Genomic DNA, 27,889 nt, shown 5'->3' with positions numbered 1-27,889 from the left:
TCTGTCTTCCTACAGATTCTGCTGTGGGATTTAAGGGGCCGCATTGAGGGGAATGCCTCCAAGGAGAAGAATCCTCTCCCCAACCAAGCAATCTTGGATGAAAGTGTCAAAGGAAGTCAAATATGTGGTTCCTTCTACCTCAAAACAGTGCAGTGATGATCCAGAATGTCTGGGACACATGACAGATGAGTGGCTGGCTATGTCTGGAATCCTTAGATGTAACTGTGTTGCTTTTGTAATGAAATGGTAGGTTGAACCCCTCTATTAATTAAACTAAACATGCAGAAAAGCTCACCTTGCCTCATAATCTGCTATAATATGAGTGACTGAGAACTCCCGAATTCCACTATTTAAAGAAAAAAATATCAATTTATTTTTCTAATAGTGAACATTAAACAAAAAAAACACAAATCCAAGTCCCCCTTTCTCTTAACAATTTACAATCTAAATCCAACTCTATAAAAATGCTGTTCCAATAAGACACTTATTAAAATTACATGACCGTAATTGCAAATGCACACAGTCTTTGTTTTCTTCTGTACCTTCACTCTTCTGCTGATCTCCTTGTGTCATTGTATTTCTTTTTACTGTGAGTATGTTTCACATGTAATAGAGAGTGTTTTCTAATTTCTTTGAGAGCAAGATGTTAGATTGGCAGTTAGCTGTCCAGCAATTTCTTTCTCTCCGGCAATTGCTCTCTGACCAATTTTTAAAATGTCTGTGTTCTTATACCGAACATTGGATCTTGTCATGGGTTTGATGTTGGAAGAATGATTGGGTTTTAGTGTCGTGGGGCATAAATTTAAACTGGTTAAATTTGAATTGTTATCAAAACAGCAACCAAAAGTCAGATATCCATTTCACAGCCAAATGTTCCTTATTTTTAATTTTCCAGTACACGGAGACTGTCATCCAGTCATATACACAGGTGCTTGTAATCTCTCAGATCAGAAGAGCATTCTCTCTCTCTCTCTCTCTCTCTCTCTATATATGGTACAGTATATGCCTTCACCTTCATAACACTTTTCACTCTCACTCAGGCAGGCTCCCAATGTTGTTCACTTGCTTCAATGACCTTGTCGGGCTACTCAAGTCAACAAACGTGCCCTGGCAATTAATTGAACGGCAACAGTATTTAATTATTTTAAATATCTTAATTAATTTCTCGACAGATTCAAGGTGGTTCCCTTTACCTTAGAATCTGCCCTTGAAACATGGAAGACGACGGAATGATGTCAGGATCCCAATCTAACATTACTTTCTGGGCACTTCACTCTTCTGCCCCTCCCTGCCTGGCAGTTCACTCAACATATTTCTTTTGCCTGATAACAATGATGGTAGCAGATTTTAAACATCATGACACAGACTGTGTACAGTTAAATTTGCAATAACTATTTTACTAGATTAGATTAAACCCTGGTCAATGATAATGAGGCAATATTGGAGATTTCACATAGAGACTTACATATTCATTTTGAGATAAGTATTTAAAGCAGAAAAGGATGACCACAAATGTCTTTGTTAACCTGAAAATCCCTCCAAAAAAATCTTTGGACCACGGCAGTGACTACAAAAGAGAACTGGTTTTGGTATTGCCATTTAAAAGTTTACTTCCCAGCCCAACTCTCAACTACAGCTGGATTTCTTGCCCACAGTTATAACTTACTGGGCAGTAAAACATCCATTTATGAGTGGAAAGAAGTGGGGTAAACTTACACAGCATGATAATAGGCAGCAAATCAGGATACATTTTTGACTGGTGTTTATCTCTTAAAGAGAATAGGAAACAAGTTCTTTAGGAAAGATGTGAAATCAATAGGGGGAGATTTACAAGAATGGTTCCAGAATGAGGAACTTGTAGCAATATATTGGAGCAATTGGGATTGTTTTCCTTGGAAAGAGAATATTGAGACAAAGTTTGATAGTTATTCAAAATCTTGAAGTGCCTGGATCATGCAGATAGGGAGAATCTATTCCCAATACATTGAGGGGGGGGACAAATTTAATGTGTCAAAGAAGCAACAGCAGCTTGAGAGGTTTGAATTTGCAGTCTGTAGCCGGAGTGTGGTGGAAACATGTTCAATCAAAACATTCAAGAGGGAATTGGATCGATATCTGAAAGAGAACATTCATATTGTGGGGGGAAATGGGACACAAGCTATTGCTATGAAGAATGTTGTTCCCTTGACTTCAGCCTAATGCTTGTGCAGAGTTTCTGTTGTGGGTCTCCATGCAAGTAAATTAACCAAATCTCTTGGCTGATGGAAGAAGGATGTCTCAACAAAATTGAATAAGGAATGTAACATTGCTTCTGTTCTTATGCTGCCTTTAGTCATTATTACGTCTAAACTCGAACTGTGCTTCAGTTGGATGCATAAGTTGTTGCAGTTTTAAACAAGTGACAAGAAACTCCTTCCAGTTGATAATCCTGCTTTGCTTCCATGAAAGGTTCGGGAGTGTAGCTTTTTTTGGCCTTTTGTCATTTGAGTAAAGAAAATAGACCTGGTAGAGAAGAAGCAGTTTGGCATTCTGACACATTGTCCTGTCCATTGTGATCTTGTAGTTCTATCTGATTGATTGCACAGCTGTCTTCAAACAAATGCTTTTGTTTTTACCGATGTCCTCTCACGGAATCCAGAGAATGCAGTGGGCTGAATAGCCTCCTCCTGGCTTCTGTTATTTTGTGATCAACTATGTTTTCCAGTTAATTTTGGAAAATGTTGACTATTGTACATGACACCTGAGTTCTAATTTATTGAAAGAATGTTCAACTTGCAAAACTGGTCCTTGCACAACTGGTCCTTGCACTCATTTCTCATAATAGCCCAAATCGTCAGCGCATTCCAGTATATAAACATCTATGCAGACAACAGTAGAGTGAATTGACACTGAAATGAAACTCCAATTTGCAGCAGTTGTTACCATTTTGGTGTTTAAAAGGTTCTTAAGGCACTTCAGTAGCTATTGAGAGAAGGTAAACGATGCGGTAGAATTACAATTTATTGCCACAAGTCCTCAAATATTGAAATACAAGAGTACACTGAAAAGTGTACATAGTTGCCATTCTCCAGAGCCATCTTGGTTACACATGATTACAAAACCGGAATAAAAGAGAAAATAACAGCAGAAATAAAGGAAACTAAGCCAAAAGGAATGAGAAAGGTCCACAGCTGAAATTTGAAGTTTTCTCTATGCAGGTACCCTAGCAAAGCCACAGACTGGAGTTTTGGGAGGAGCGGAGTGCTTGCAGCCAAAAGCGACCACTTCCAATCTCCGCCTGTCACCACTGCCTCCAATGCGAGGAGGTGCCGGTGTTGGACAAAGTTGAAAATCACACAACACCAGGTTATACTCCCAACAGATTTATTTGGAAGTACTAACGTTCTATTACTACCGGTGCTGCAACATGCTTGGGCAGGGTCCACTTGCAGTCTATGAACAGTAGATTCCCTCATCGTGTCCCTGAACATGAAGAAAGGTCCTTTTAGCACATCATGTCGGCACCAGTCATCAAGCATCAAATCTAATTACGTTTTCCTACACCGAGCATTGCGTGCTATAATGTTTCAAATGATCATCAGAAATGTCTGGACGGCTCCCGTCTGTACCTTAGCAAGTTGAAGATACCCACCACAGTGGGTAGGGGGGAAAATAGTCTTCAAACACTTCTAAAACTCCCGCTGCTGACCTTGTATCCGTGCCCTTGGTTGTTGGTGCTTCTAAGGGGGTTCTCCCTCAGCATTCTAAGGAAAACAAGCGCAGCCTATCCACAACCCCAGGAATTCGACTGGGTTTAATGTGTCTAACTTTTACTGGCTAATTATTAAGTAAGGCGGAAGAGTTTGGGACTTTTTCCCCTAGAGGGTTTCAGGCGCACGGTGATTGCCCATTCCACATTTCAACTACTTGGGCGATTCTCGCAGAATCCTCTGCGTCAGAACTTCAGACGCTCACTTACAGCCGAACCTTCTGCATTATCCGATCGCTCGGGGTTCGGCTGGCCGCTGGAGCCGTTCGATCGCTCGGAGCTCAATTGGCTGCTGGGGTTGTTCGATCGCTCAGAGCTCGGCTGGCCCTTAGTTACGGACGGTTGCTGTTACCAGGAGGAGGTGAGCAGTGGGGCCTGGGAGGGCGATTCTCAGGGGCCGTTTAAACTCCAGGGGCATTGGCTGCCGTTCACCGAGAAACCTGGGGACGAAATACACTGCAGGGAGCAATCGGTCTCTGTGCAGGCAAGTGGACAGAGCCAGAGTATGGCTGAGATTGCAGAGAGGGCCCTCACTTTTTAAAATCGTCGGGTTGTTGTTGGAAAAGAGTGCTTCGCCCTCTGTCCATCTCAGTCCCGTCCTTCGTTTCCTAAAGCCAAACCAATGGCTGAAATTCGACTGGGCTTGCCCAGAGGAAGCGGATTGAAGGCTTACAACAGACAGGAGCCCCTGGTTAGGGTCCGGGCGGAGGCTGTCCCCCTCCCCGGTGGAAGCTGCACAAGTGGCGGGACTGTAGAAGCTGACAGTGCCATGCATCAACTAGTGCAAACCTACTCTCTGCGGCGCTAGTGCCCAAGTGGATCCATTAAGAAACCTCGGCATATTGCTGTCTCAATTAACCACTGTGCCAGTCATTACAGGGTTGGGCGTCAGGAAGTTTATGTCAGTGGGTAAAGGTCGATTTGAGAAATAAAACTTCGATATTTTATAGCGATTCTGCAAATATTCTGTCAATTATAGGCGCAGATTGCAAACTACCGCATAGCATTGCTAATTTGCCCAGTTTGTGGATCAGTTTATCACAATTAATAGGTCTTTTGAGTTTTAACCTGAATTAGTTGACAGTTTTTGCAGAAGTTGCAAACACTAGTTTAAGATCCGTGTGAAAAGGGGGCAGAAGGGAAGTAGTTCAATGGTGAAACACAATTAGGTAGGTTAGAGTCGTACAATTCGCCAGCCCATCGTGTCTATGTTGGTTATCAATCACGCATCGACATTCCGACTATGCTCCAGCACTTGGCCCATAGCCTTGTATGCTGTGACGCTTCAAGTAAGTGTCTAAATACAACTTAAATGTTGTGATGGTTCCTGCCTCTACCAGCCATTTTAGGCACTGAGCTCAAGATACCCATTCCTTTCAGCTGAAAAAAATCTTCCTTAGAAGCCCTCTATAATTTGTCCTTTGCTGAAATTGATGTCCCCTGTTTTTTAACGTTAGGAAAGGAAAATATTTTTAGCTTATTTAAATATTTTTTGCTGTGATCCATTCTTTTTGGATATAATTGGCAATATGTTGATCAAGAATGTTTCACATAAGTGAATTGAGATGTGATTTTCAGTAGCAGGTGGTTTTCCATAAACAATTTCAAGCAAGTAGTTCAGGTCAAATTTATTCCTGTAATGGTGTATTACTGCCAATGGTACACACTGTATTGAACTTGCAGCAGCCATTTTTTGTATACAGACATTTGTGGGAATGTTATTTTCTTTTACATGGTTAGGGTGGGTGGGGAAGATGGAGGAGAGTTTTTTTCTGGCATCTGGTGTTGATGTAAGAACTGTTAACCATTGACTTTCAAAAGAAGAATATCATGGAGGATATGAATTGGCCAGTGCCACTCTAATGAGATGAGAAACGTTTGAAAAGCAATTTGAAGCATTTTTTAAAAATGCACTAAGCTTCACATTTATTTGACATTGATATTTCATATGTTAAAGAGATTGTTCATTGTTATCTGTGAAACATCAGCTTTGAGTTTGTTGTCCATTTTAAAACTTGGCGCTTTCCCTAAGGATTAAAATGGTTTTTATGTTGCCAAAATATTGATAAAATTGATATAATTGATAATCTGTTGCCTGTTGTTTGAGTGATTTTATCTTGATAAGATTGGTGGTTTGTGTTGAAGGTTTCAGTGGAACATATTGTATTTTCTTCATTCTGCTCTTAAGGTGTAAGCTCATGATTTCCAAAAACTATTTCAACAGTATCAAATGAATCCCACCTTCACGTTGACATTCTATAGCAGTACAGTTGCTGATATCCCACTTAAAAACATCCAGAAACTTAACCACACCAGCCATATAAAAGTTGTGGCTATCATTTCCTATGAACAATGAGACAAGTAACTCATGTCCTCATTCACTAGACACAATACAGGATTGTGATGGAGAGCCCTCTATCTGCCTGGATGATAGGCAACAACACTCAAATTTCAACAGCATCCAAGACAGTAAGTTTGCACATTAAATTCATAGAAGATACAAAAATTGTTGGGGTGGTAAGAAGAACAGGAAGATATAGATGGGCTGATCAGTGGGCAAATGAAATTCAATCAGCTAAGTGTGGGGTAGGACCAGGCAGAACAAATAAGGTGAGGAAACACATGATAAATAGTAGGACATGAGAAGCATTTAGGTTCAGAGGGATCATCGTGTGTATGCCCACTGGACTATTAATGTATCAGGACAGGTTAATAATGTGGTTAAGAATGCAAATGGGATTCTTTCTTTTATTAGCCAAGACATTGAGTTTAAGAGCAGGAAGGTAATGTTGAAACTGCATAAAACATTGGTTAGGTCACAGCTAGTGTATTGTGTGCAGTTCTGGAATCTGCATTATAGAAGGGATGTGACTGCACTGGAGGGTGCAGAGATTTACCAGGATGTTGGCTGGGTGAGGGAGTTTGAAAGATGAAGAGAGATTGGACAGACAGAGATAATTTTCCTTGGAGCTGAAGAGACTGAGTAGGGACCTGATTGAGATGTATAAAAGTTTGAAGGGCACAGATAGGATAGACGTGAAGGAACATTTTCCTGTAGTTTGAAGGATCAGTGACTGGGGCCACAGATTTAAATTAAGGGGCAGGAGGTTTAAAGGGGATGCTGGTGGGAATCTGGAACTCACTGTCTATAAGAGTTGTAGAGACAGAAGCACTCATAAGTGTAAAGAAGTGTTTAGGTGTGCACTTGCATTGCCAAAGCATACAAGATGATGGGCCAAATATTGGAAAATGAGATTATAATTTTTAGGTAGCAGTTTTTGACTGGTGGAGACCTGATTGGCTGAAGTGCCTTTTTGTGTGCTATGGATGTCCATGACATAGCAGCCTGCCGAATTAGCACTTCTACTTCTGCTACTGATACAGTGGCAAAATTTTCAAACCCTTGACTTCTACCATCCAGAGGACAAAAGAAGCAGAGGTGTGGGAATACTGCTATCCTTGGGCTTCTTTCCAGGTTACACACTGTCCTGACTTGGAACTATATTTCTGTTCCTTCACTGTCAGGTGAAAGTACTGCAACACCCTTCTGAGGTAGCACCAGCCAGACTGCATTGGTTCAAGAAAGCAGCTCACCATCACTTCCTCTGAGGTAAATGGGGAAGGGAAAGAAATGTTAGCTTTGTCAACAATACTGACATTGTGCGTTATAACTTTTCAACAAAGATCACATTCTTTTTATTTCTGGTTAATAAAAGGCTTCAAGTCAGTGCTGGTCTGTTGGACCCAATCCATTTGCATAAGGTTTGGAATTGTATCTGATACGATGCACCAGCCAACATATTATGTAATTGGTAACTACTTTCTGCATTGTTTGGTAAAATTTTAAAACTACTTTCTTCAAATGCTTTTCATAATACTTATAAAGATACGAGAAAATTATCAATTGTGCTGTTTTGTTTGTGAGTACTCATTTTTTGACAACTGGTCTGTAATTCATGCTTTGAGTATTGTCGAGAAAATTCCTGCTGAAGGGGCTGATGGTTTTTCCAAAGTCTGAATCAACTGCGAACATTCTTTGAAACCTACTAAATAAGTTTTCAAGATCAGCAGTATGCTTGTTGCAGCCAGACATGATTACTGTACCATCACAAATTTGTAGCAGAAATTGCACATTGAAGCAATCTACTTATATGTAAATGATTGCAGGAGATTTAATAAATCCAGTGATGTATATATATATATATGGTGTTTGTGATCATAGTAAATAATTGATTCCTGTAACACTTAAAACACACAAAGGTGGATAAATCCTCAGAACCTAATCAGGTGTATCCCAAAACTTTCTGGAACGCAGGGGAGTGATTGCTGGGCTCCCAGCTGAGCTATTTGTACCATTGATAGCCACGTGTGTGGTGCTGGAAGCCTGCAGGGTGGCTAATGTACCATTATTTAAGAAATGGTAAACAAAAGTCAGAGCTATGAGCCTAACATCAGTGGTAGGTCAGCTGTTTGAGGTGATTCTGAGGGACAGGATTTACATGTATTAGGGATAGTCAACATGATTTTGTATATGGAATGTAATGTCTCACTAACTTGATTGAGTTTTTGAGGAAGTGACAAAGAAGTTTGAAGATATAGCGGTGGGCATTGTCTATACGAACTTGAAGATGTTCCACAAGTTTCCGCGTGATAGACTGGTCAGCAAGGTCAAATCACTTGGAATCCAGGGAGAGCCAGCCATTTGGATACAAAATTGGTTTGAAGGTAGAAGACAGAGGGTGGTGTGGAGGATTGTTTATCGGAATGGGGGCCCCAAGTCCAGCAGTGTGCTGCAAAGATCAGTGCTGTGTCCACCCATTTTTGTCATTTATATAAATGATTTGGATGTGAATATAGGAGGTATGGTTAGTAAGTTTGCAGATGACAAACTTATTCACTGTCTACTACACCATCAATTGTGTTATCTTAGTACAATGGGGCCTTGATCAGATGGGCCGATGAGTGGCAGATGGAGTTTAATTTAGATAAATCTGAGGTGTTGCATTTTGGAAAAGCAAATTAGGGTAGGACTTGAATACTTAATAAAAGGGTCCTGGGGAGAATTACCGAATAAAGAGACCATGGGATGCTGGTTCATAGTTCTTGGAAGGTGGAGTGCCAGGTAGACAGGGTAGAGAAAATGATGTTTGGTACACTTGCCTTTACTGGTCAGTGCATTAAGCATAGGAGTTGGGATGTCATGTTGTGGCTGTACAGGACATTGGTTAGGCCACTTTTGGAATACCACATTCAATTCTGGTCTCCTTCCTATCAGAAAGATGTTGGTAAACTTGAAAGCATTCTGAAGAGATTGACAAGGATGTTGTCAGGTTTGAGCGAAAGGGACAGGCTGAATAGGCAGGGGCTATTTTCCCTGGAGTGGCTGAGGCATGACTTTATAGAGGTTTATAAAATCTTGAGGGGCATAGATAGGGTAAATAGACAAGATCTTTTTCACACAGTAGTGGAGTCCAAAACTAGAGAGTATAAGTTGAAGGTGAGGCTGGAAAGATATAAAAGGGACCAAGGGACATATTTTTCATGCAGAGGATGGTATGTGTATGGAATAAGAGGAAGCAGTGGAGGCTGATAAAATTACAACATTTAAAATGCATCTGGATGAGTATATGAATAGGACGGGTTTAAAGGGATGTGAGCAAAAGGAATAGATTAATTTAGGATATCTGATAGGCGTGGAGAAGTTGGATGAAAGGGTCTGTTTCCGTGCTATGCAACTCTGACTCTGTGACGTAACTGTTGTGCTCAAAATACAAACCAGTAAATCAGCCAGTTTGCTTTTTTAATGAGTTAGACCTGCAATTTGCAGGACACTGACAGCAAATAGTAAATGTGATGGAGTGTTGGTAGTTAAGTGAAATTGGATTGCTAGTTAAGTCACTTTATCTCTAATCTATTGCTTAGTGTGCAACAATATTTAAGTAAATTCTATCCTTCAAACAGTTGGCATTATATTATCACAAGCAATGCAATTCAAGTATTTCTTCACCATCTTTCTGTTGCAGGCAGTAATTTGATCTTGCGTTCATGGAAATTCATATATCTGATTACCAATACCTCTTGAGAATTTCATAAATTTGTCATGAGGATTATGACATGTAGATATTCAAGTTTGGAACAGCATTAGGCTATTTGGCTCCTTAATTCTGCTATGTCATTTAATGTAATCATGACTTACCTCAATTCCACGTTCTTGTCTACTTGGAGTTGTTAGGTTTTTCTTCTTGAGACTCTTACACATTTGATGCAACTGCAATGCACCAACTTCTGAACAGCCAAAATTTATTAAGCAAGTATAAGCTTTGGGGGAACCCTTAATACTCTTCGCAATGCTTGTGGAACCATGTCAAGAGATCTCTCTGAACAAAGGAACCGGTTCTTCCTTAATAAAAAATCTCACATCACAGTCAGTAGTGCCCACAAGACATCCCCAACCACTCCCCATAGTCACATGCCACTTAAGACATAATGCAGTGACCTGATTTGTCTCCAGAAACAATGTAATTTGCATAATTCCATAATGGAAAGATCTGGTGTAAATCTTTTTTTTAACTGCAGGGAGTAGTCAGAATTTTAACTGCAATGTTCTTATTGATTCTGAATAGAGAATGATAATATAAATTTACTCTGAACAATAGGAGATGGCAATGTACATTTTTTATTACATTGAACCTACAAGACAGAGAAACATACCACCCTACCCCTGGGACAGCCAATTTCTTGAAGGTTAGCAGAGCAAGTTAGCCCCTGAACATCTCAGAATAACCTTTCACCTGTTTGCTTACCAAGATTCTATTCACTTCTGTCTTAAAAATATTCAAAGACTCTGCTTCCACCTTTTCAGACAGAGTTCCAAATATACTCAGCCCTCTGTCAACAATGCAGAATACATTTTTTCTTAAAGGGACAGATCTTATTTTTAAAGTGTCCCCTTATTCTAGATTTTCCTGTAAGAGGAAATGAGCTTTCCACATTTATCTTGTCAAGACTCTTAAGGATCTGCACTTCCAGTTCCTTTTTGCTGTTCTAAATTGCAATGTTTAGAAGAAAAGCTTCTCAGCCTTTCCTAGTAAGACGACCCACCTATTCAGTTATTAGTCAACAAAGCATCTCTGAACTGATTCCACGCATTTACAGCCTCTTTTAATAAGGAGACCAATTCCATAGAATTCAACAACTGAAGCACAACCATACTACTTTGTGTTTACTCCCCCTTAGAGTAAGCAATAATGTTTCATTATTTTCCCTCATTGCTTCCTTTACCTACATGCTAACCATTTGCAATTCATGCACGAAAACATCCTCCACTTTTCAATTGCAATTTTTCACTGTTTAGATAATATGCTTTCTTATTATTTTTTCTTGAGAAAATGGCAGTTCCACATTATATTCCATTTGCCAAATCTTCAACTACTCGCTTAAATATCTGTATTCCTGAAGTCTCTTCTGTCCTCCTTATAACTTTCCTACCTATCTTTGTGACATTAGCAAATTAAGTAGCCATAACCTTTGGTCTCTTCATCCACATCATTTCCAAATTATAAATACTTGAGGCCACAGCACTGATTCCTATGGCACACCATTCATTACACCTTGCTAACCTGAAAATGATCCGTTTATACCTAATGTTTCTGTTAGCTAAACCAACTTCTATTCATGCCAGTGCACCATGAGTCTTTATCTTTTGCAGTAACAGTAGATGTGGTACCACACCAAATACCTTCTGGATTTCAAAGTTTAGCCCATCAAGTTGGCTTCCCTTTATCTAAATCTCATATTTTGTCAAAGAGCTCCAATAACTTGGTTGAACATGATTTTCACCACACAAACCATGTTGGCTCTGTCTGATCACTTTGAATTTTCTAAGTGTTCCACTTTAACATAGAGTCGCACAACATGGAAACAGACCCTTCGGTCCAACCAGTCCATGCCGAACATAATCCCAAACAAAACTGGTCTCACCACTCATATACCTCCAAATCTTTCCTATTCATGTCCTTTTCCAAGTGTGTTTTAAACATCGTAATTGTGTCCACATCCACCACTTCAAGTCATAGAGATGTACAGCACGGAAGCAGGCCCTTTGGTCAAACTCGTCCATGCCTTTTTGCTCCAAAAGTGGATTATTTCACAATTATCCACATTATATTTTATCTATCATGAATTTGTCCACTGACTCAGCTTGTCCAAATCACACTGAAGCATCGTTGGCTCCTTCACATAGCTCACCCACCCATACAGCTTTGAGTCATCTGCAAATTTGGAGATATTTCATTTAGTTCCCTCATAGAGTCATAGAGATGTACAGCATGGAAACAGACCCCTCGGTCCAACCCGTCCGTGCTGACCAGATATCCCAACCCAATCTAGTCCCACCTGCCGGCACCTGGCCCATATCCCTCCAAGCCTTTCCTATTCATATACCTATCCAGATGCCTTTTAAATATTGCAATTGTACCAGCCTCCTCCCCTTCCTCTGGCAGCTCATTCTATACACGTACCACTCTCTATGTGAAAAAGGTGCCTCTGAGGTCTTTTTTTATATCTTTCCCTTCTCACCCTGAACCTATGCGCTGTAGTTCTGGACTCCCCCACTCGAGGAAAAAGCCTTTGTCTATTTATCCTATCCATGCCCCTCATGATTTTATAAACCTCTATAAGGTCACCCTTCAGCCTCCAATGCTATAAGGAAAACAGGTTCAGCCTATTCAACCTTTCCTGATAGCTCAAATCCTCCAATCATGGCAACATCAATGTAAATCTTTTGTGAACCCTTTCAAGTTTCACACCATCCTTCTGACAGGAAGGAGACCAGAGTTGCACACAGTATTCCAAAAGTGGTCTAACCAATATCCTCTACAGCTGCAACATGACCTCCCAACTCATGTACTCAATACTCTGACCAATAAAGGAAAACATACCAAACGACTCTACTTCCAAGGAGCTATGAACCTGCTCTCCAAGGTCTCTTTGTTCAGCAACACTCCCGAGGACCTTACCATTAAGTGTATAAGTCCTGCTAAGATTTGCTTTCCCAAAATGCAGCACCTCGCATTTATCTAAATTAAACTCCATCTGCCACACCTCAGCCCGTTGGCCTATCTGATCAAGATCCTGTTGTAATCTGAGGTAACCTTCTTTGCTGTCCACTACACCTCCAATTTTGGTGTCATCTGCTAACCATGTCTCTTATGCTCGCATCCAAATCATTTATATAAATGATGAAAAGTCGTGGACCCATTACCGATCCTTGTGGCAGGCCTCCAGTCTGAAAAACTACCCTCAACCATCACCCGTTGTCTTCTACCTTTGAGCCAGTTTATGTTTGGAAAGTTAAATCCCCTCCCATAACCACCCTATTATTCTTACAGATAACTGAGATCTCCTTACAAACTTGTTTCTCAATTTCCTGCTGAATATTAGGGGGTCTATAATACACTCCCAATAAGGTGATCATCCCTTTCGTATTTTTCAGTTCCACCCAAATAACTTCCCTGCGTGCATTTCTGGGAATATCCTCCCTCCGTATAGCTGTAATGCTATCTCTGACAAATGCTTCCTCCTTTTTCTTGATCAAAATCTCAATTTCTTTAGTCATCCAGCATTCCCACCAGCCTTCTCTTTAACCTTAACAGGAATATACTGTGTCTGGACTCTCATTATCTTATTTCTGAAGGCTTCCATTTTTCAGCCATCCCTTTACCTGCGAACATCTGCCCCCAGTTAGCTTTTGAAAGTTCTTGCCTAATACTGTCAAAGTTAGCCATCCTCCAACTTAGAACTTCAACTTTTAGATCTGGTCTAACCTTTTCCATCACTATTTTAAAACAAATAGAATTATGATCGCTGGCCTCCAAGTGCTCCCACACTGACACCTCAGTCACCTGCCCTGCCTTATTTCCCAAGAGTAGGTCAAGTTTTGCACCTTCTCTAGTAGGTACATCCACATACTGAATCAGAAAATTGTCTTGTACACACTTAACAAATTCCTCTCCATCTAAACCTTTAACACTATGGCAGTCCCAGTCGATGTTTGGAAAGTTAAAATCCCCTACCATAACTACCCTATTATTCTTACAGATAGCTGAGATCTCCTTACAAGTTTGTTTCTCAATTTCCCTCTGACTATTGTGGGGGTCTATAATACAATCCCAATAAGGTGATCATCCCTTTAATATTTTTCAGTTCCACCCAAATAATTTCCCTGGATGTATTTCTGGGAATATCCTCTCTCAGTATAGCTGTAATGCTATCCCTTAACGAAAACGTCACTCTCCCTCCTCTCTTGCCTTCCTTTCTGTCCTTCCTGTCCTTCCTGTAGCATTTGTATCCTGGAACATTAAGCTGTCAGTCCTGTCCATCCCTGAGCCATGTTTCTGTAATTGCTATGATATCCCAGTCCCATGTTCCTAACCTTGCCGAGTTCATCTGCCTTCCCTGTTAGGCATCTTGTATTGAAATAAATGCAGTTTAATTTATCAGTCCTACCTTGTTCTCTGCTTTGTCCCTGCCTGCCCTGACTGTTTGACTCGCCTTTGTTCTCAACTGTACCAGTCTCATTTTGATCTCTGTCCTCACCCCCCTCCCCCGACTTTACTAATTTAAATCCTCCTGAGCACCTCTAGCAAATCTCCGTGCCAGTATATCCATCCCCTTCCAATTCAGGTGCAATCCATCCCTCTTGTATGGGTCACTCCTACCCCAGAAGAGATTCCAATAATCCAAAAATGTGAACCATTCTCCCATACACCAGTTCCTCAGCCATGCATTCATCTGCTTTTTCTTCCTATTCCTACCCTCACCAGCCCGTAGCACCGGGAGTATTCCAGATATTACTAACCTTGAGGACCTCCTTTTTAAATTCCTGCCTAACATTCAACATTCTCCCTTTAGGATTTCATCCTTTTCCTTTCATATGTCATTGGTTCCAACGTGTACAATGACCTCCTGCTGGCCCTTCTTGCCCTTGAGAACATTTTGCACCCTCTCTGAGACAACCTTGATCCTGTGTGCAGGGAAGCAACATGCCATTCTGATTTTTTGCTGCTGGCCACAGAAACGTCTATCTGTGCCTTGGACTAGAGAGTCCCCTAACACAGTTGGTCTCTTGGATTCTGATGTACCCCTCATTACAATAGAGCCAGTCTCGATACCAGAAACTTGGCTGTTCGTGCTACATTCCCCTGAGAATCCATCATCCCCTACATTTTCCAAAACAGCATACTTGTTTGAAATAGGGATAGGAGAAAGTGAGGACTGCAGATACTGGAGATCAGAGCTGAAAATGTGTTGCTGGAAAAGCGCAGCAGGTCAGGCAGCATCCAAGGAGCAGGAGAATCGACGTTTCGGGCATTCCTGAAGAAGGGCTCATGCCTAAAACATCGATTCTCCTGCTCCTTGGATGCTGCCTGACCTGCTGCGCTTTTCCAGCAACACATTTTCAGCAGCTGAAATAGGGATAGCCACAGAAGACTCCTGCACTGCCTGCCTCCCTCTCTTACCTTTCCTGGAGTTAACCCATCTATATAGCTGTATCCGATGGGGCAGTCTTCATCTAAACTGTGCTGGGACCAGAGTCCTAGGAAGTCGCATAACTAGGGCTGTAGACAGGGCTATAAACTTAATGGTGGGGTTTCATTTATAGGGGAAAATAGAAAACCTGAATTAAAGGAGAAGTAAAAGTCCAGCACTCAGGAGAGGTACTAAAATCTCCAGCACAGATACAAATAGGACAGTGTGTTTGGAAAGGGTTAACAATCAAACTTCAAGCACGCTGGACAAAACAAATGACAATGAGAAGAGGGACAGTTAATGCAAGACTGAAGGTGTTATATTTGAATTCATACATATAATGAATAAGGTAAATGGGCTTTGGTGGAGTTTGAAATTGGCAGTTATGTGGTGGGCATCATGGAGACGTGGATGCTGGGGATCAGGATTGGGAGCTGAATATTCAACGATAAGCACCCTATCGAAAAGGTAGGCAGGTGGGCAGAGGGAGTGGGGTTGCCTTATAAATAAAAAAATAAAATTAAATCAGTAGTAAGAAATGAAGTAGGGTCATGTGATGTAGAATCTGTATGGGTAAAATTGAGGAACCGCAAAAGTTATGTTCAGGTCTCCAAACAGTAGTCAGGAACTGGGGCGCAAGATACACCAGGAGATAGAAAATATGTTTAGGAAAGGCAAAGTTAGAGTGATCATGGGGGATTTCAATATGCGAATGGACTGGGAAAACCAGATTGGTAGTGGATTGCAAGGAAAGGCATTGTGGAATGTGTACAAGATGACTTTTCGGAGCAGCTTGTGATGGAGTCCAGTAGGGAAAAGGAAATGCTGGATTTAAATTTATGCCATGAGCTGAAAATGTGTTGCTGGAACAGCGCAGCAGGTCAGGCAGCATCCAGGGAACAGGAGAATCGACGTTTCGGGCATAAGCCCTTCTTCAGGCTTATGCCCGAAACGTCGATTCTCCTGTTCCCTGGATGCTGCCTGACCTGCTGCGCTGTTCCAGCAACACATTTTCAGCCCTGACCTCCAGCATCTGCAGACCTCACTTTCTCCTCGAAGATTTTATGCCATGAGGCAAATTTGATAAGGGAGCTTAAGGTGGAGGAACCCTTAGGAGGTAGTGATCATAATATGATTGAATTTACTCTGCAATTTGAGAGGGAGAAGGTAATGGTATTAGACATGAATAAAGACAATTACAGAGGCGTGAGGGTGGAGCTGGGTAGAATTGACTGGGAGAGGAGCCTAGTAGGAAAGACGGGAACAGCAATAGCAGGAGTTTCTGGGAGTAATTCAGGAGACACTGCAGAGATTCATCCCGAGGAAAAAGCAACATGGGACAGAGAGGATGAGGCAACCATGGCCAGCGAGGGAAGTCAGGGATAGCATAAAAGCAAAAGAGAAAGCAAATACTGCGGAACCTCTTATCCGGCATCTGGTTGTCCAAATTTTGGACAATCTAGCAAGATCGTAAGGTCCCGATGCTTGGCTAAACTGTTATCTGGCATTCGATTATCTGAACATCCGATTATTCGACAAAATACTCCCTACCTGTAACGTTCGGATAATCAAGGTTCCTTTGTAATGTGGTGAAGGGCAGTGGGAAGCCTGAGGATTGTGAAGCTTACAAAGACCAGCAGAGAGCAACAAACAAGAAATAAGGAGGGAAATGAGGATAAGGTAGCCAGTAGATAGATTAGATTAGATTAGATTCCCGGAAACAGGCCCTTCGGCCCAACCAGTCCACACCAACCCTCCAAAGAGTAACCCACCCAGACCCATTTCCCTCTGACTGATGCGCTTAACACTATGGGTAATTTAGCATGGCCAATTCACCTGGCCCGCACATCTTTGCACTGTGGGAGGAAACCGGAGTACCTGGAGGAAACCCACACAGACACAGGAAGAATGTGCAAACTCCACACAGTCGCCCGAGACTGGAATCAAACCTGGGACCCTGGTGCTGTGAGGCAACAGTGCTAAGCACTGAGCCACCGTGCAGCGAAGTAATATCAAGGAAGATATTACTTCTTTACCAGGATGTTGCCTGGTATGGAAGGAAGATCGTATGAGGAAAGACTGAGACACTTGGGGCTGTTTTCATTAGAGAAAAGAAGGTTTAGGGGTGACTTGATTGAGGTGTACAAGATGATTAGGGGGTTAGATAGGGTTGACAGTGTGAACCTTTTCCCGCGTATGGAGTCGGGTATTACAAGGGGGCATAGATTTAAATTAAGGGGGGGTAGATATAGGACTGAAGTTAGGGGTAGGTTCTTCACTCAGCGAGTTGTAAGTTCATGGAATGCCCTGCCAGTAGCAGTGGTGGACTCTCCCTCTTTATGGGCATTTAAGCGGGCATTGGATAGGTATATGGAGGATAGTGGGTTAGTATAGGTTAGGTGGGCTTGGATCGGCGCAACATCGAGGGCCAAAGGGCCTGTACTGCGCTGTATTGTTCTATGTTCTGTGTTAAGACTGTTAAGAGTTTTTTGAGATAAATAAAGAGCAAAAGATAGGCAAAAATAGAGACTGGAGAGATAGTAATTGGGGAATAAGGAAATGGCTGAGGAAGTGAATAATTACTTTGCATCAGTCTTCACAGTGGAACGCACGAGTAATATCGCAAAAATTCAAGGAGACAGGTCCGAGTATGGTGGCCATCACCAAGGAGAAGGTGAGAGTAAAGTTGAATGGCCTGAAGGTAGATAAATCACCTGGACCAGATGGACAACCCCCCAGAGTTCTAAGGGAAATAACTGAAGAGATAATGGAGACATTAGTGGTGATCTTTCAGGAATTTCTAGAATCAAGAAGGGTCCAGAGGACTGGAAAGTCACTAATGTGACACCCCTGTTTAAAAAGGGAGTAAGGCAAAAGATGGAAAATTACAGATTGATTAGCCTAATTTCGGTTGTGGGAAAGATCCTGGAATCCATTGTGAAGGATGAGATTTCTTGGAAAACTTGGAAGTGTATGATGAACTAGGACAGAGTCAGCATGGTTTCATCAAGGGGAGGTCATGCCTGACAAATCTGTTAGAATTCTTTGAGGAGGTAACGAATAGGTTAGATCAAAGAGAGCCAATGGATGTTTTCAACCTGGACTTGAGGAAGGTGCCACGCAGTAGGCTACAGAGTGAGGTAAGAGCCCATGGTGTTAGAGGCAGGGTGCTAGCATGGATAGAAGCTTGGCTGTTTGGCAGAAAGCAGAGAGATGGGATAAAAGGGTTCTTCTCAGGATGGCAGCCGATGACAGTTGGTGTTCTGTAAGGCTCAGTGTTGGGACCACACTTTTCACTTTATACATTAACAATCTAGATGAAGGAATGGAGGGTATTCTGGCTAAGTTTGCAGATGATACAAAGATAGGTAGAAGGATTTGAACAGGTGGCAGATGAAAAGTGCGAGGTCATGCACTTTGGTAGGAAGAATAGAGGCATGGTTATTTTCTGACTGGGGAGACAATTCAGAAGTCTGAAGTACAGAGAGACTTGGGAGTTCTAATCCGGGATTCTCTCAAGGTAAACTTGCAGGTTGAGTCAGTCGTTAGGATGGCAAATGCAATGATGGCATTTATTTTGAGAGGACTTGAATATAAAAGTAGGGATGTACTTCTGAAGCTCTGGTGAGACCACATTTGGATTATTGTGTGCAGTTTTGGTCCCCAGGGTTCACGAGAATGGTCTCAGGAATGAAAACATGTGAGGAACTTTTGAGGACTCTGGGTCTACACTCGATGGAATTTAGAAGGATGAGGGAGGATCTAATTGAAACATAAAGAATACTGAATGGCCTGGACAAAGTGAATGTTGGGAACGTGTTTCCATGGTAGGAGAGACTGTGACCTGATAGCACAGTCTAAGAGTAAAGGGAACAGAGATAAAGAGAAACCTCTTGAGCCAGAGAGTGGTGAATCTATGGAATTCATTGCCACAGAAGGCTGTGGAGACCAGGTCACTGAGTATATTTAAGACTGAGATAGATATGTTCTTGAGGATCAGGGGTTGCAGGGAGAAAGCGAGAAAATGGGGTTGAGAAACTTATCCGCGGCGGAGCAGACGTAATGGGCTAAATGACCTCATTTTTGCTCCTATGTCTTATGGTCTAATATGTATTTCTTTGAACTTTAATACGAGTATGACAGCTAGAGTAACTTCTTGAATTTATTAAGACAGATTGCAGTTTCATTGTTAAATCTAAAATATTTAATTACTGGATCTTGTTGTACCCATTAAAGTGATGATCTCGGCTGGCAAACTGAATCATCTAGAAATTGACATGCCAAACAAATTAATGGGCTGTTGAACTTGGAGGTATTCATACAAGTGGTTGACATACTTAAGAGTCTTTCAAGTGGAATTAAAAAATCCTCGTTCTCATCTCTGTCAACACAATAGTCTTTGAAATATATAAATCTTGAAATTGGAGCTGTCGGGAACTGTATAGCAACCTGAGGAGTAACTCTGTGACAGTCCAACAAAATTCCATCTTTGCATTCTTATTTATGAGTTTTGCGAAGTTTTGAATCTAAATGTTACTTAGTGAGTATTTGATACCTTCAGAATTTCTTTGGCTGTTTTTGAAATTATGTCATTGTCAAGTATTTTATTGGTACACTGAGGAGGAAATATATCTTGTGTTACAGTGGACTTAGAGACTCTGTTTGCAATCTATATAAATTATGTAGTCAGAACCCATATTCCTTGGTCATTTTTCTTAATGAGTGGACTGTTCAGAACAAATGACCATACTTCAAACTTTAACAGGAATCCAACTTGGAAAAGTGCAGCAAACATTTTCATCCAAACCTATAATTTGTGTTGATCTTTGCAAGGCATTCTTGTAGGTGAATGTTAAATACTGAATATACTACTTTACCCCTCAGCTTTTATGTTTGGACCTGCTTGTAATTTTTATTTTAGACATAAAAGATAATATTTACATTTTTGAGAAAAAATGCATAATTTATTTATCAGCTGTGGTTTGCAAGCGTTCAAGTTACTTGAAGCAAGCCGGATTTGTAAATTGTGGGTTAAGTGTTTCTCGAGTTTACTAAAATTGTAAGTCATTATAATTTAAATATAAAGATAGTTGATAGATGTTGGTAAATTATGAATGATCACAAACATGTTCCCAGCACTTACAAATAATTGGGAGGAAATAATCTACAATTTGGAATATGGTTTTCCTCGACAAATACAAACCCTTAGAGGTATGTGTGAAAAATGCAAATTCTTGGGAGTTTTTCTCCCGTTTAGTTTCGCAATGAAACACTGTTTCTGGCAGGATAGTTTTGCATTTATTGTTGAACCAACTGAAATGGTGGACCAAGATTGTGATCAAGTTTTCTTTTGCGTTGCAGTAACTGAAAAGATGCAAGGATATTTCGTTCTTGTTGATTGTCATTTGTGAAGTTTGTGGTTATTAGAAGAAACTGAGATAGGGCATGGAACAAGCACACGGCCCACTGCTAAATGAGGAGCTTTACAGTCAACTGAGTGAATCAAAGAAACCAGAGTTTATTTTTGAATGGCTTCGATTCTTAGAGAAACTTTTGGCGGCTGCCAGCAAGGTAAAATGTTACACAATGTGTTTTTCTTTAATGCTGTTCATTCTGAATATATGTAAATTTGTTTGTTGAAGATTTAATATTTAACACTTGGATGTCAGAATAACTGAAAATGCTTAATGACCAAGTTGAATATGACCATTATCACGTAGGTAAAACTGCAGTCTGTTCGAGAGAGCAGAGTTCAACGAACAGCAAGTGTGGAAATAATAGTTATCTGGTTTTAGAGCTGTTCATTTGTGGAGGAATACTGACCAGGGAACTGAGAAAACTCCAGCTCTTTAGATCCTGCCATTAGACATTTTGCTTGTAACTTGCGCAGTGAGGCATGGCCACAGATTAAGGTTTAATCAAAAACCTGGTGATCCCAACTTCGCTGTTTGGACACATGATGCACCCAAGCCATGGGTTACGGTTCAGAATAGATGATTGGTGAAAACGGTTTTGAAAATATTTTTAAGAATTGTGTTCAACAGAGCAAGATTTGGATGACTAAAGATTTTTTCACACTGGTGAGGTGAATGGTAGGAGGGATGCACTGTAAGCTGGAGGGTGTTGTACGTAAAATAAATTTGCCAAAATTTCAGAGAGATTTTAGTATCCTGGTACAGAAATCACAAAAATTAGTAAGCGGTTGCCCCAAATGATTAGGAAGGGAAATTGAATGTTGTCATTTATTGTGAGGGGAATGGGATTTGAGAGTGAAAATGTTTTGCTACAATTGTACAGGATGTTGGTATGACTATACTTGGACTATTGTGTATAGTTTTGGTCTCCTTATTTGAGAAATGATCTAAATGTATTAGAAGCAGTTCAGAAGATTCACTCAATTGACTCTTCGGATTGGGGGTGGTAGGTTGAGAAGGTGAAAGTTTATCTTCTGAAGATAGGGTATGCCTTTAACCATTGGAGTTTAGAAGAGTGAGAGGAGACCTTACTGAAACATTTAAGTTCCTGAGGGGGCTTGATGGGTGAATGCTGAAAGTTTATTAAACAAAAAAACAACAAAGTTTGGATGCTGGAAATCCAAAACAAAAACAGAAATAGTTGGAAAACTTAACATGTCTGGCAGCATCTGTGGAGAGAAAGCAGAATTAACATTTCGAGTACTGGTGTTGGTCAGTGGGCATTGGAGTGATGGATGGATTGGATCGAATGGTGCACATTAGAAAAGGGCAGCAGAGTCAGGATTCAGTTACATTGTATTTTATTCTGCCATTGGATAAGAGCATTGGTAAAGCCAGTATTTATTGCTCATCCCTAAAAATCGTTGAAACGGTGATGGTGAGCTGCTGCCTTAAACTGACATACATTTTGGTGTAGTTACACCTGTACTGCTGTTAGAAAGGAAGTTCTAAGACTTTAACCAGTGATCATGAAGAAGAGGCAGAATAATTCAAAGTGAGGATAGCATGTGGCTTGGAGAAGCACTTGGTGATGTTCCCATGTTTCTGCTGTACTTGTCATTTCAGGTGATAGAGATTGCAAATTTGTCAGCCCAAAATGCCTCATTTGAGTTGCTAGGGTCTGTTCAACGTCTGTCCCTTTTTAACAGTGACAGGGCCACACGATACAATAGAGGGTATTCTCAACATAAAGACTAGCCTATACTGTCATGAAGAGATTCATCTGCAGCAGGCATATTGGCAAGGATGAGATTTAGTTATAAAGGGAACTGCAAAAATCCTGGTGGTTACTATTGGCCAAAAACTGAATTGGACTATCCATAATGAATACTGCTGCTACAAAGGCAAGTCAAAGACCAGGAATCGTATGGCAAGTAACTCACTTACAGACTTTCCCAAACATGTCTCCCATCTGTCGAAACACCAGTCAGGACTGTGATGCAGTACCCTTTACTTGCGTAAACGAGTGCAATTCCAAAAGGCATCTAGAAGCTTAGCACCATCCAGGACAAATTAGCCATTTTGATTAGTATCACATCTGCAAGCGTTTGCTCCCTCCAACACAGTAGCAGGAGTGCATAGCACCTCGAAGATGCACTGCAGAAATTCATCCAGGCTCCTTCGATAGTGCCTTCCAAACCCCTGACCACTATCACCTAAGTGGGCAAGCGCATGCTACTTTCAATCCTGACTGGAAATATAGCATCGTTCCTTCATTATTACTGGGTCATATCCTGGAACTATCTTACTACTAACATTGTGAGTAAATCTATACCAGGTGGATTACAGTGGTTTGAGAGGCAGCTCACCATCTCCTCAAGGACAATTCAGGATGATAATAAAAACTACCGCAGGCAAACTGCCCACATCCCTTGAATGAAATTTTTTGTTGCTATTTTTAGTTTAAGTTTCAACCCGTTTACTTAGACTATACATTATAAAGGCTCAATTTCAGGAAAGAATGACATGGATTGAGGAAGATGCAGTATGCTCAGGGACTTGGGTGAGAAATAGTTTGTGAAAGCACTAGGAGTTGAGTCAAGTTTGTAGATGGCACAGAAATGGGCAGGAAAGCAAGGGGGTTAGCTTGACATAGAGTCTGCAGAAATATAAAGACAGTTTAAGTGAGTGGACAAAAACTTGCCAGAAGGAACATAATATTGGAAAATTAAACTTTGTCAGAAAGAATAAAGAAGCTAAATATTATTTAATGACTGCAGAAAGCTAAGGATCAGAGAAATTTGGGTGTCTTTGTTCATCAATCTCAAAAATCTAGTGTCCAACTTCAGACAGTAATAAGGAAGGAAATAGAGTGTAAAAGTAGGGAGGTTTTGCTGAAACTATACAAGTCAAATCTCAGCTGAAATATGGCCTTATTTAGTAAGATATATATTTGCAATGAATGCAGTCCAGAGGTTTACTAGGCTGACACCAGGAATGGAGGAGCACTCTTCTGAGGAGAGGTAAGTAGATTAAACCTGTACTTATTGGAATATAGAAGAATGGGCAATGACTTCATTGAAACAAATAAGATTGTTAGGGGATTGACAGGGTTGACGAGGATATATTGTTTCCCTTGTGGGAGAGTCAAAGACCGGATCTCAGAATAAGAGTGACATACTTAAGACCCAGATGAGGAATTTCTTCTGAAGGTTGTGAATTTATTGTATTCTTTACCACATAGAACTGGTGAGGTGGGGCTGTGAACTATGTTTAAGGCAGAGAAATTTTTATTTAGTCAGAGAATCCAGGGTCCTGGGGAAAAGGGAGGAAAGTGGATTTAAAAATTCATAACAACCATGATCTCATTGAATAATGGAGCAACCTTGGGTTAAATAGCTTATTTCTCCTTCTACATCTTTTAGTCTTTTCATGGAGGCATGAATTGCGAGATGAGACTTGATAGTGGCTGATTGAACTGTGAGGAGTCGACTTGAAAACCTGTACCCGAGAAAGGGAGCTATTAATAATGCTGAATAGCAATGTAAGTCAGGAAGGAAAGTTGGGCAGTTAGCAGTTTAGTGGGAGTAGGTAAAATGGAGAAGGAGCTTAATGGACTGGTCAGTGCTTGAGATGACATGAGGGAAGAAACTCCAAAAGATGTGAACTCTGGGCTGGAGCAGGGAGCAATTGTGAGGATGTTTGGCCAAGGAAGAGATGGTTTTGATCTTGGTCATGAAGATCCATGAGCTCCTTGTATTTGCTATTGGAAGTGATGCTCAATGAAATGTGGAGAGGAATTTAAAAAGAAAGTTTGCAGTCAAGAAAACAGGCCTGGTTATCTTTGCATTCCATATGTTCTGGAGGTGGTGAAGAACAGGACCGTTTTCACTGGAAGTGGATGGCTAAGTCATTCACAGTTTTATCTGTTCAAGCATGAATTCCTTGGTCTAGTGGAAGTGGAAATGAGGTCACAGTAACACTCTGGATGAGAGGAAACGTTAAAGGTTGAGTTGAGGGATGATAGGACTATTTCATGGTTCTGGAATATTTTTATTTATGCAGAATGGTTGTCCAGTCTGCAGAGTCATTCATCTTCAGTGATTGGGTCATATGTTAATAAAGTGCTATTTGTTACTGAGCATTTTTCTTTGCAGGATGATATAAAGGAGAAGCAAAAGAAGCTTGTGGAACAGCTGACATCCTTATTAGAGAGCTCACCAGGCCCACCTGTCCGCAAGCTGATTGCTAAGAATCTGGCCTTGTTATATAGTGTTGGTGACACTTTCTCTGTATATAAAACTGTTGACAAGTGCAATGAAATTATCAGAAGTAAGGATGACTCACCAAGTTACTTACCAACCAAACTGTAAGTGATTTCTTTTTTCCAGATGGATCATGGTTTTGGCAATGCCACAAATTTGAGTACAGCTGTTTTATTTTAGAGCAAAGCTAATGCAGTTACATTAATGAAGGTTGTAGAGGATAAAGACTCAATTGGTGTTATTTCCCAAGATATAACTTTCTTTTATGCAAAATGGAAAATGTGCAGTTTGCTATAGTTATGTAATTCTGGACCTCAGCAATACATTAAATCTCACATAGTGTCTTGATTTATCCCATTTTCTTAGCCACCCTCTATTCATAAGATGCTTTAAATAATAGAACAATCTGCCTTGGTGCTAAAACTTCTTGAAGTTTCTTCTATTATGGCTAAAATTCGTACTTTAACTCTGGGAGCAGACATTTGTGTGCAAGTCCTTCTTTGTGATGTCAGAGCAAAAATATGCATTTTTACATTGGTAATTTTCCACACTTGATAACAGATCTGTCATTTGTCCTACTGTGTTTGCACTGGCTATCTGCATCTTGGCTGAGGGGAAATCATCTACCTTTTGAGCTACTTGGAGCATAGTGAATCTTTTGATTTCTTTACCACAGAGGGCTGTTGAGGCTGGACTGTTAAATATGTTCAAGGCTAAGATAGACAGATTTTTAATCATAAGGGAAATGAAGATCATAGGGAAAAGTGGAGTTGAGGATCATCAGATCAATCCTGATCTCTTTGAATGGTGAGCAAACTTGATGGGCTGAATGGTCTATTTCTGCTCCGACATGCAATTGTATTATGGTTACTTGCCGTGTGACTGAGGTCTTTCTCACTTTGCATTTGTTCCTTTTACAAAACACTTGAAATTTTTGTCCTCTGGATCCTGTCGGATCACAAGTGTGAACAGTTTCTTTGTATCTACTTTGTTCGGATTCCTCATGGTTTTGAAAATTTCTATCAGATCTCCTTTTAGCATTCTTCTTTCCAGGGAAACTAGTCCCAACAGCTCCAATCTGTCTTCATCGCTGAAGTTATGCAACACAGGAACCATTCTCCTAAACAACTTCTGTACTCTCTCCCAAACCTTTCACGTCTTTTCTAACATATCATACCCAGAGCTGAACACCATATTCGCAGCTGTGGTATAACTAATGTAAGTAAAATGTAATCTCCTTACTCTGTGCTCCTATTACTGAAGCTCAGAATACTCTATGCGCTGTTACTACTCACTCCATCTGCCCTACCACTTTCAGCTGATCAGGTGGGACCTTGGGAGCAGGAAACAAGTCATCTTTCAGGTTGATTACCTTTCATCAGAATCCTTATTTTTCCTTTACCACGGATGCTATCCAACATGCTGATTACATCCAACAGTTATTTTCTTTGACTTCCAGCTTGCATTTTTTCAGCAGTTTATTTTAAATGAAGTATTTATGCTTAAGTTAGAAAGATCAATCACTTTAATAAAAACGAAGTACTGCAGGTGCTGGAAATGAAAACAGAAAATGCTGGATATATAAGACAAGGAACATATTAAGTCTGCTTCTTTGTCCACTGATTGTCTCCGACATGCTGAGTTTCTCCAGTACTTTTATTTTATACTTTGATCAATTCATTTTGTTGGCCTTATCTTACAGGGCTGGAGTTGCTTGCTTGGGGGCCTTGTATGAACAGCTGGGAAGAATGTTAGGGAATACATACATGGATACTGTCGGAAACTTGCTGAAAGCTATGAAAAGTGCTGAGGTAAGGAGAGGCTTCCCATCAGAATCTTGACAGTCCAAAGAATCTATTTCAAAGTAAATGTGAGTAGTGCTAGGTTAACAGAAATAATATCACCTGTTTGGATAAATGGCCAGTTGAACAGATAATTGAGCATCAGATATTTATTATTGTGCTAAATACTCTGGGAGAATGTTAAACCTCAGTACAAATTGGCAACCTAGCTGTTTTGTAGCTATTGAAGCTGTGTAATAGTATCTTACTGACATGAATAAATCTTTAATATCTACCTCTAACATGGTTTGTCTCTTAGTCCCAAGGGCGCTATGAGATTATGCTGAGTTTACAGAAGATTGTATCTGGACAAGGAGCAATTGCTGCATCATGTCACAGAGATATCTACAAAGCTGCTCGTTCGTGCTTGACTGATCGATCAATGGCTGTTCGCTGTGCTGCAGCAAAGGTATACATTTCTGAAACTTTAGATTTTATTTACTTTTAGCCAACATAAGGACGTCATATGGTTAGTTCTTAACATTTCCAGTACTCTGTTACTCTTGATTTCCTTTTATTATTTTTTTTTCTGCCCTATACTGAGAATTCTTCTGAGCAACAGCACAGAATTCTGTATTTCTGTTTGCAAAAATCTAATGAAATTCTAGGTTTCATCGTAATCATTTTGGAAGGTACTGTTATTCCACATGTTGAAACCGGCTGTGGTATGAACCAGATGGAAGAAATATAGATCTGAAGAAATGATCAAACTGCACCTTAATCTGATCAAATAATAGAAATAATATGTTGTTTAAAGTAATGGAAGGATCAGACATGGTTAATTCAAAATAACTGCACTCAATAGTTGAGGGATCACAAACAAGTGATCATATCAGCAAAAGATTGAATGTAAGGGATTCTTAATAGATCAAAGGAGAATCTTAATCATGCAAGAAGCTGTGGAATTCACTTCTAGGATTTGTGGTTGAAATTAAGATAGGTGTTCTATGGGTGTGGAAGAAGGATTGTCACATTTTTCAACATCAAAAACATTGCTGGAAAACCTCAGGCCTGGCAGCTACTGTGGAGAGAAAGCAGAGTTAACGGTTTGGGTCCAGTGACCCTTTAGAGCTGATAGTAGCGAGGAAAAGG

The 27,889-nt window shown here is 40.5% G+C and overlaps 1 protein-coding gene across 7 annotated transcripts in view; it reads left to right on the top strand.

Annotated features, from left to right (window-relative positions):
• The window catches only part of heatr5a (HEAT repeat containing 5a), a 186,940-nt gene that overhangs the window by 8,105 nt on the left and 150,946 nt on the right, over positions 1 to 27,889 (top strand). For 4 of the 7 annotated variants that reach the window (XM_087990052.1, XM_087990050.1, XM_087990051.1 and 1 more), the window contains exons 1-6: positions 19 to 4,109; positions 7,274 to 7,358; positions 20,639 to 20,848; positions 24,849 to 25,060; positions 26,659 to 26,767; positions 27,057 to 27,206. In XM_087990052.1, coding sequence (XP_087846178.1) covers positions 20,723 to 20,848; positions 24,849 to 25,060; positions 26,659 to 26,767; positions 27,057 to 27,206 — 597 coding nt within the window. In that variant the 5' untranslated portion in view covers positions 19 to 4,109; positions 7,274 to 7,358; positions 20,639 to 20,722. Of the gene's footprint in view, positions 1 to 18; positions 4,110 to 4,137; positions 4,233 to 7,273; positions 7,359 to 20,638; positions 20,849 to 24,848; positions 25,061 to 26,658; positions 26,768 to 27,056; positions 27,207 to 27,889 lie in introns of those variants that run through there. The other 3 variants (XM_043698067.2, XM_087990049.1, XM_087990048.1) reach the window with 3 other exon arrangements.

The sequence above is a fragment of the Chiloscyllium plagiosum genome, unplaced genomic scaffold (assembly GCF_037043375.1).
Source record: "Chiloscyllium plagiosum isolate Xiang-an unplaced genomic scaffold, Cpla_swu_hap1 HiC_scaffold_8, whole genome shotgun sequence".
NCBI classification, from domain to species: Eukaryota; Metazoa; Chordata; class Chondrichthyes; order Orectolobiformes; family Hemiscylliidae; genus Chiloscyllium; species Chiloscyllium plagiosum.
This window is presented reverse-complemented; position numbering and strand designations above follow the sequence as displayed.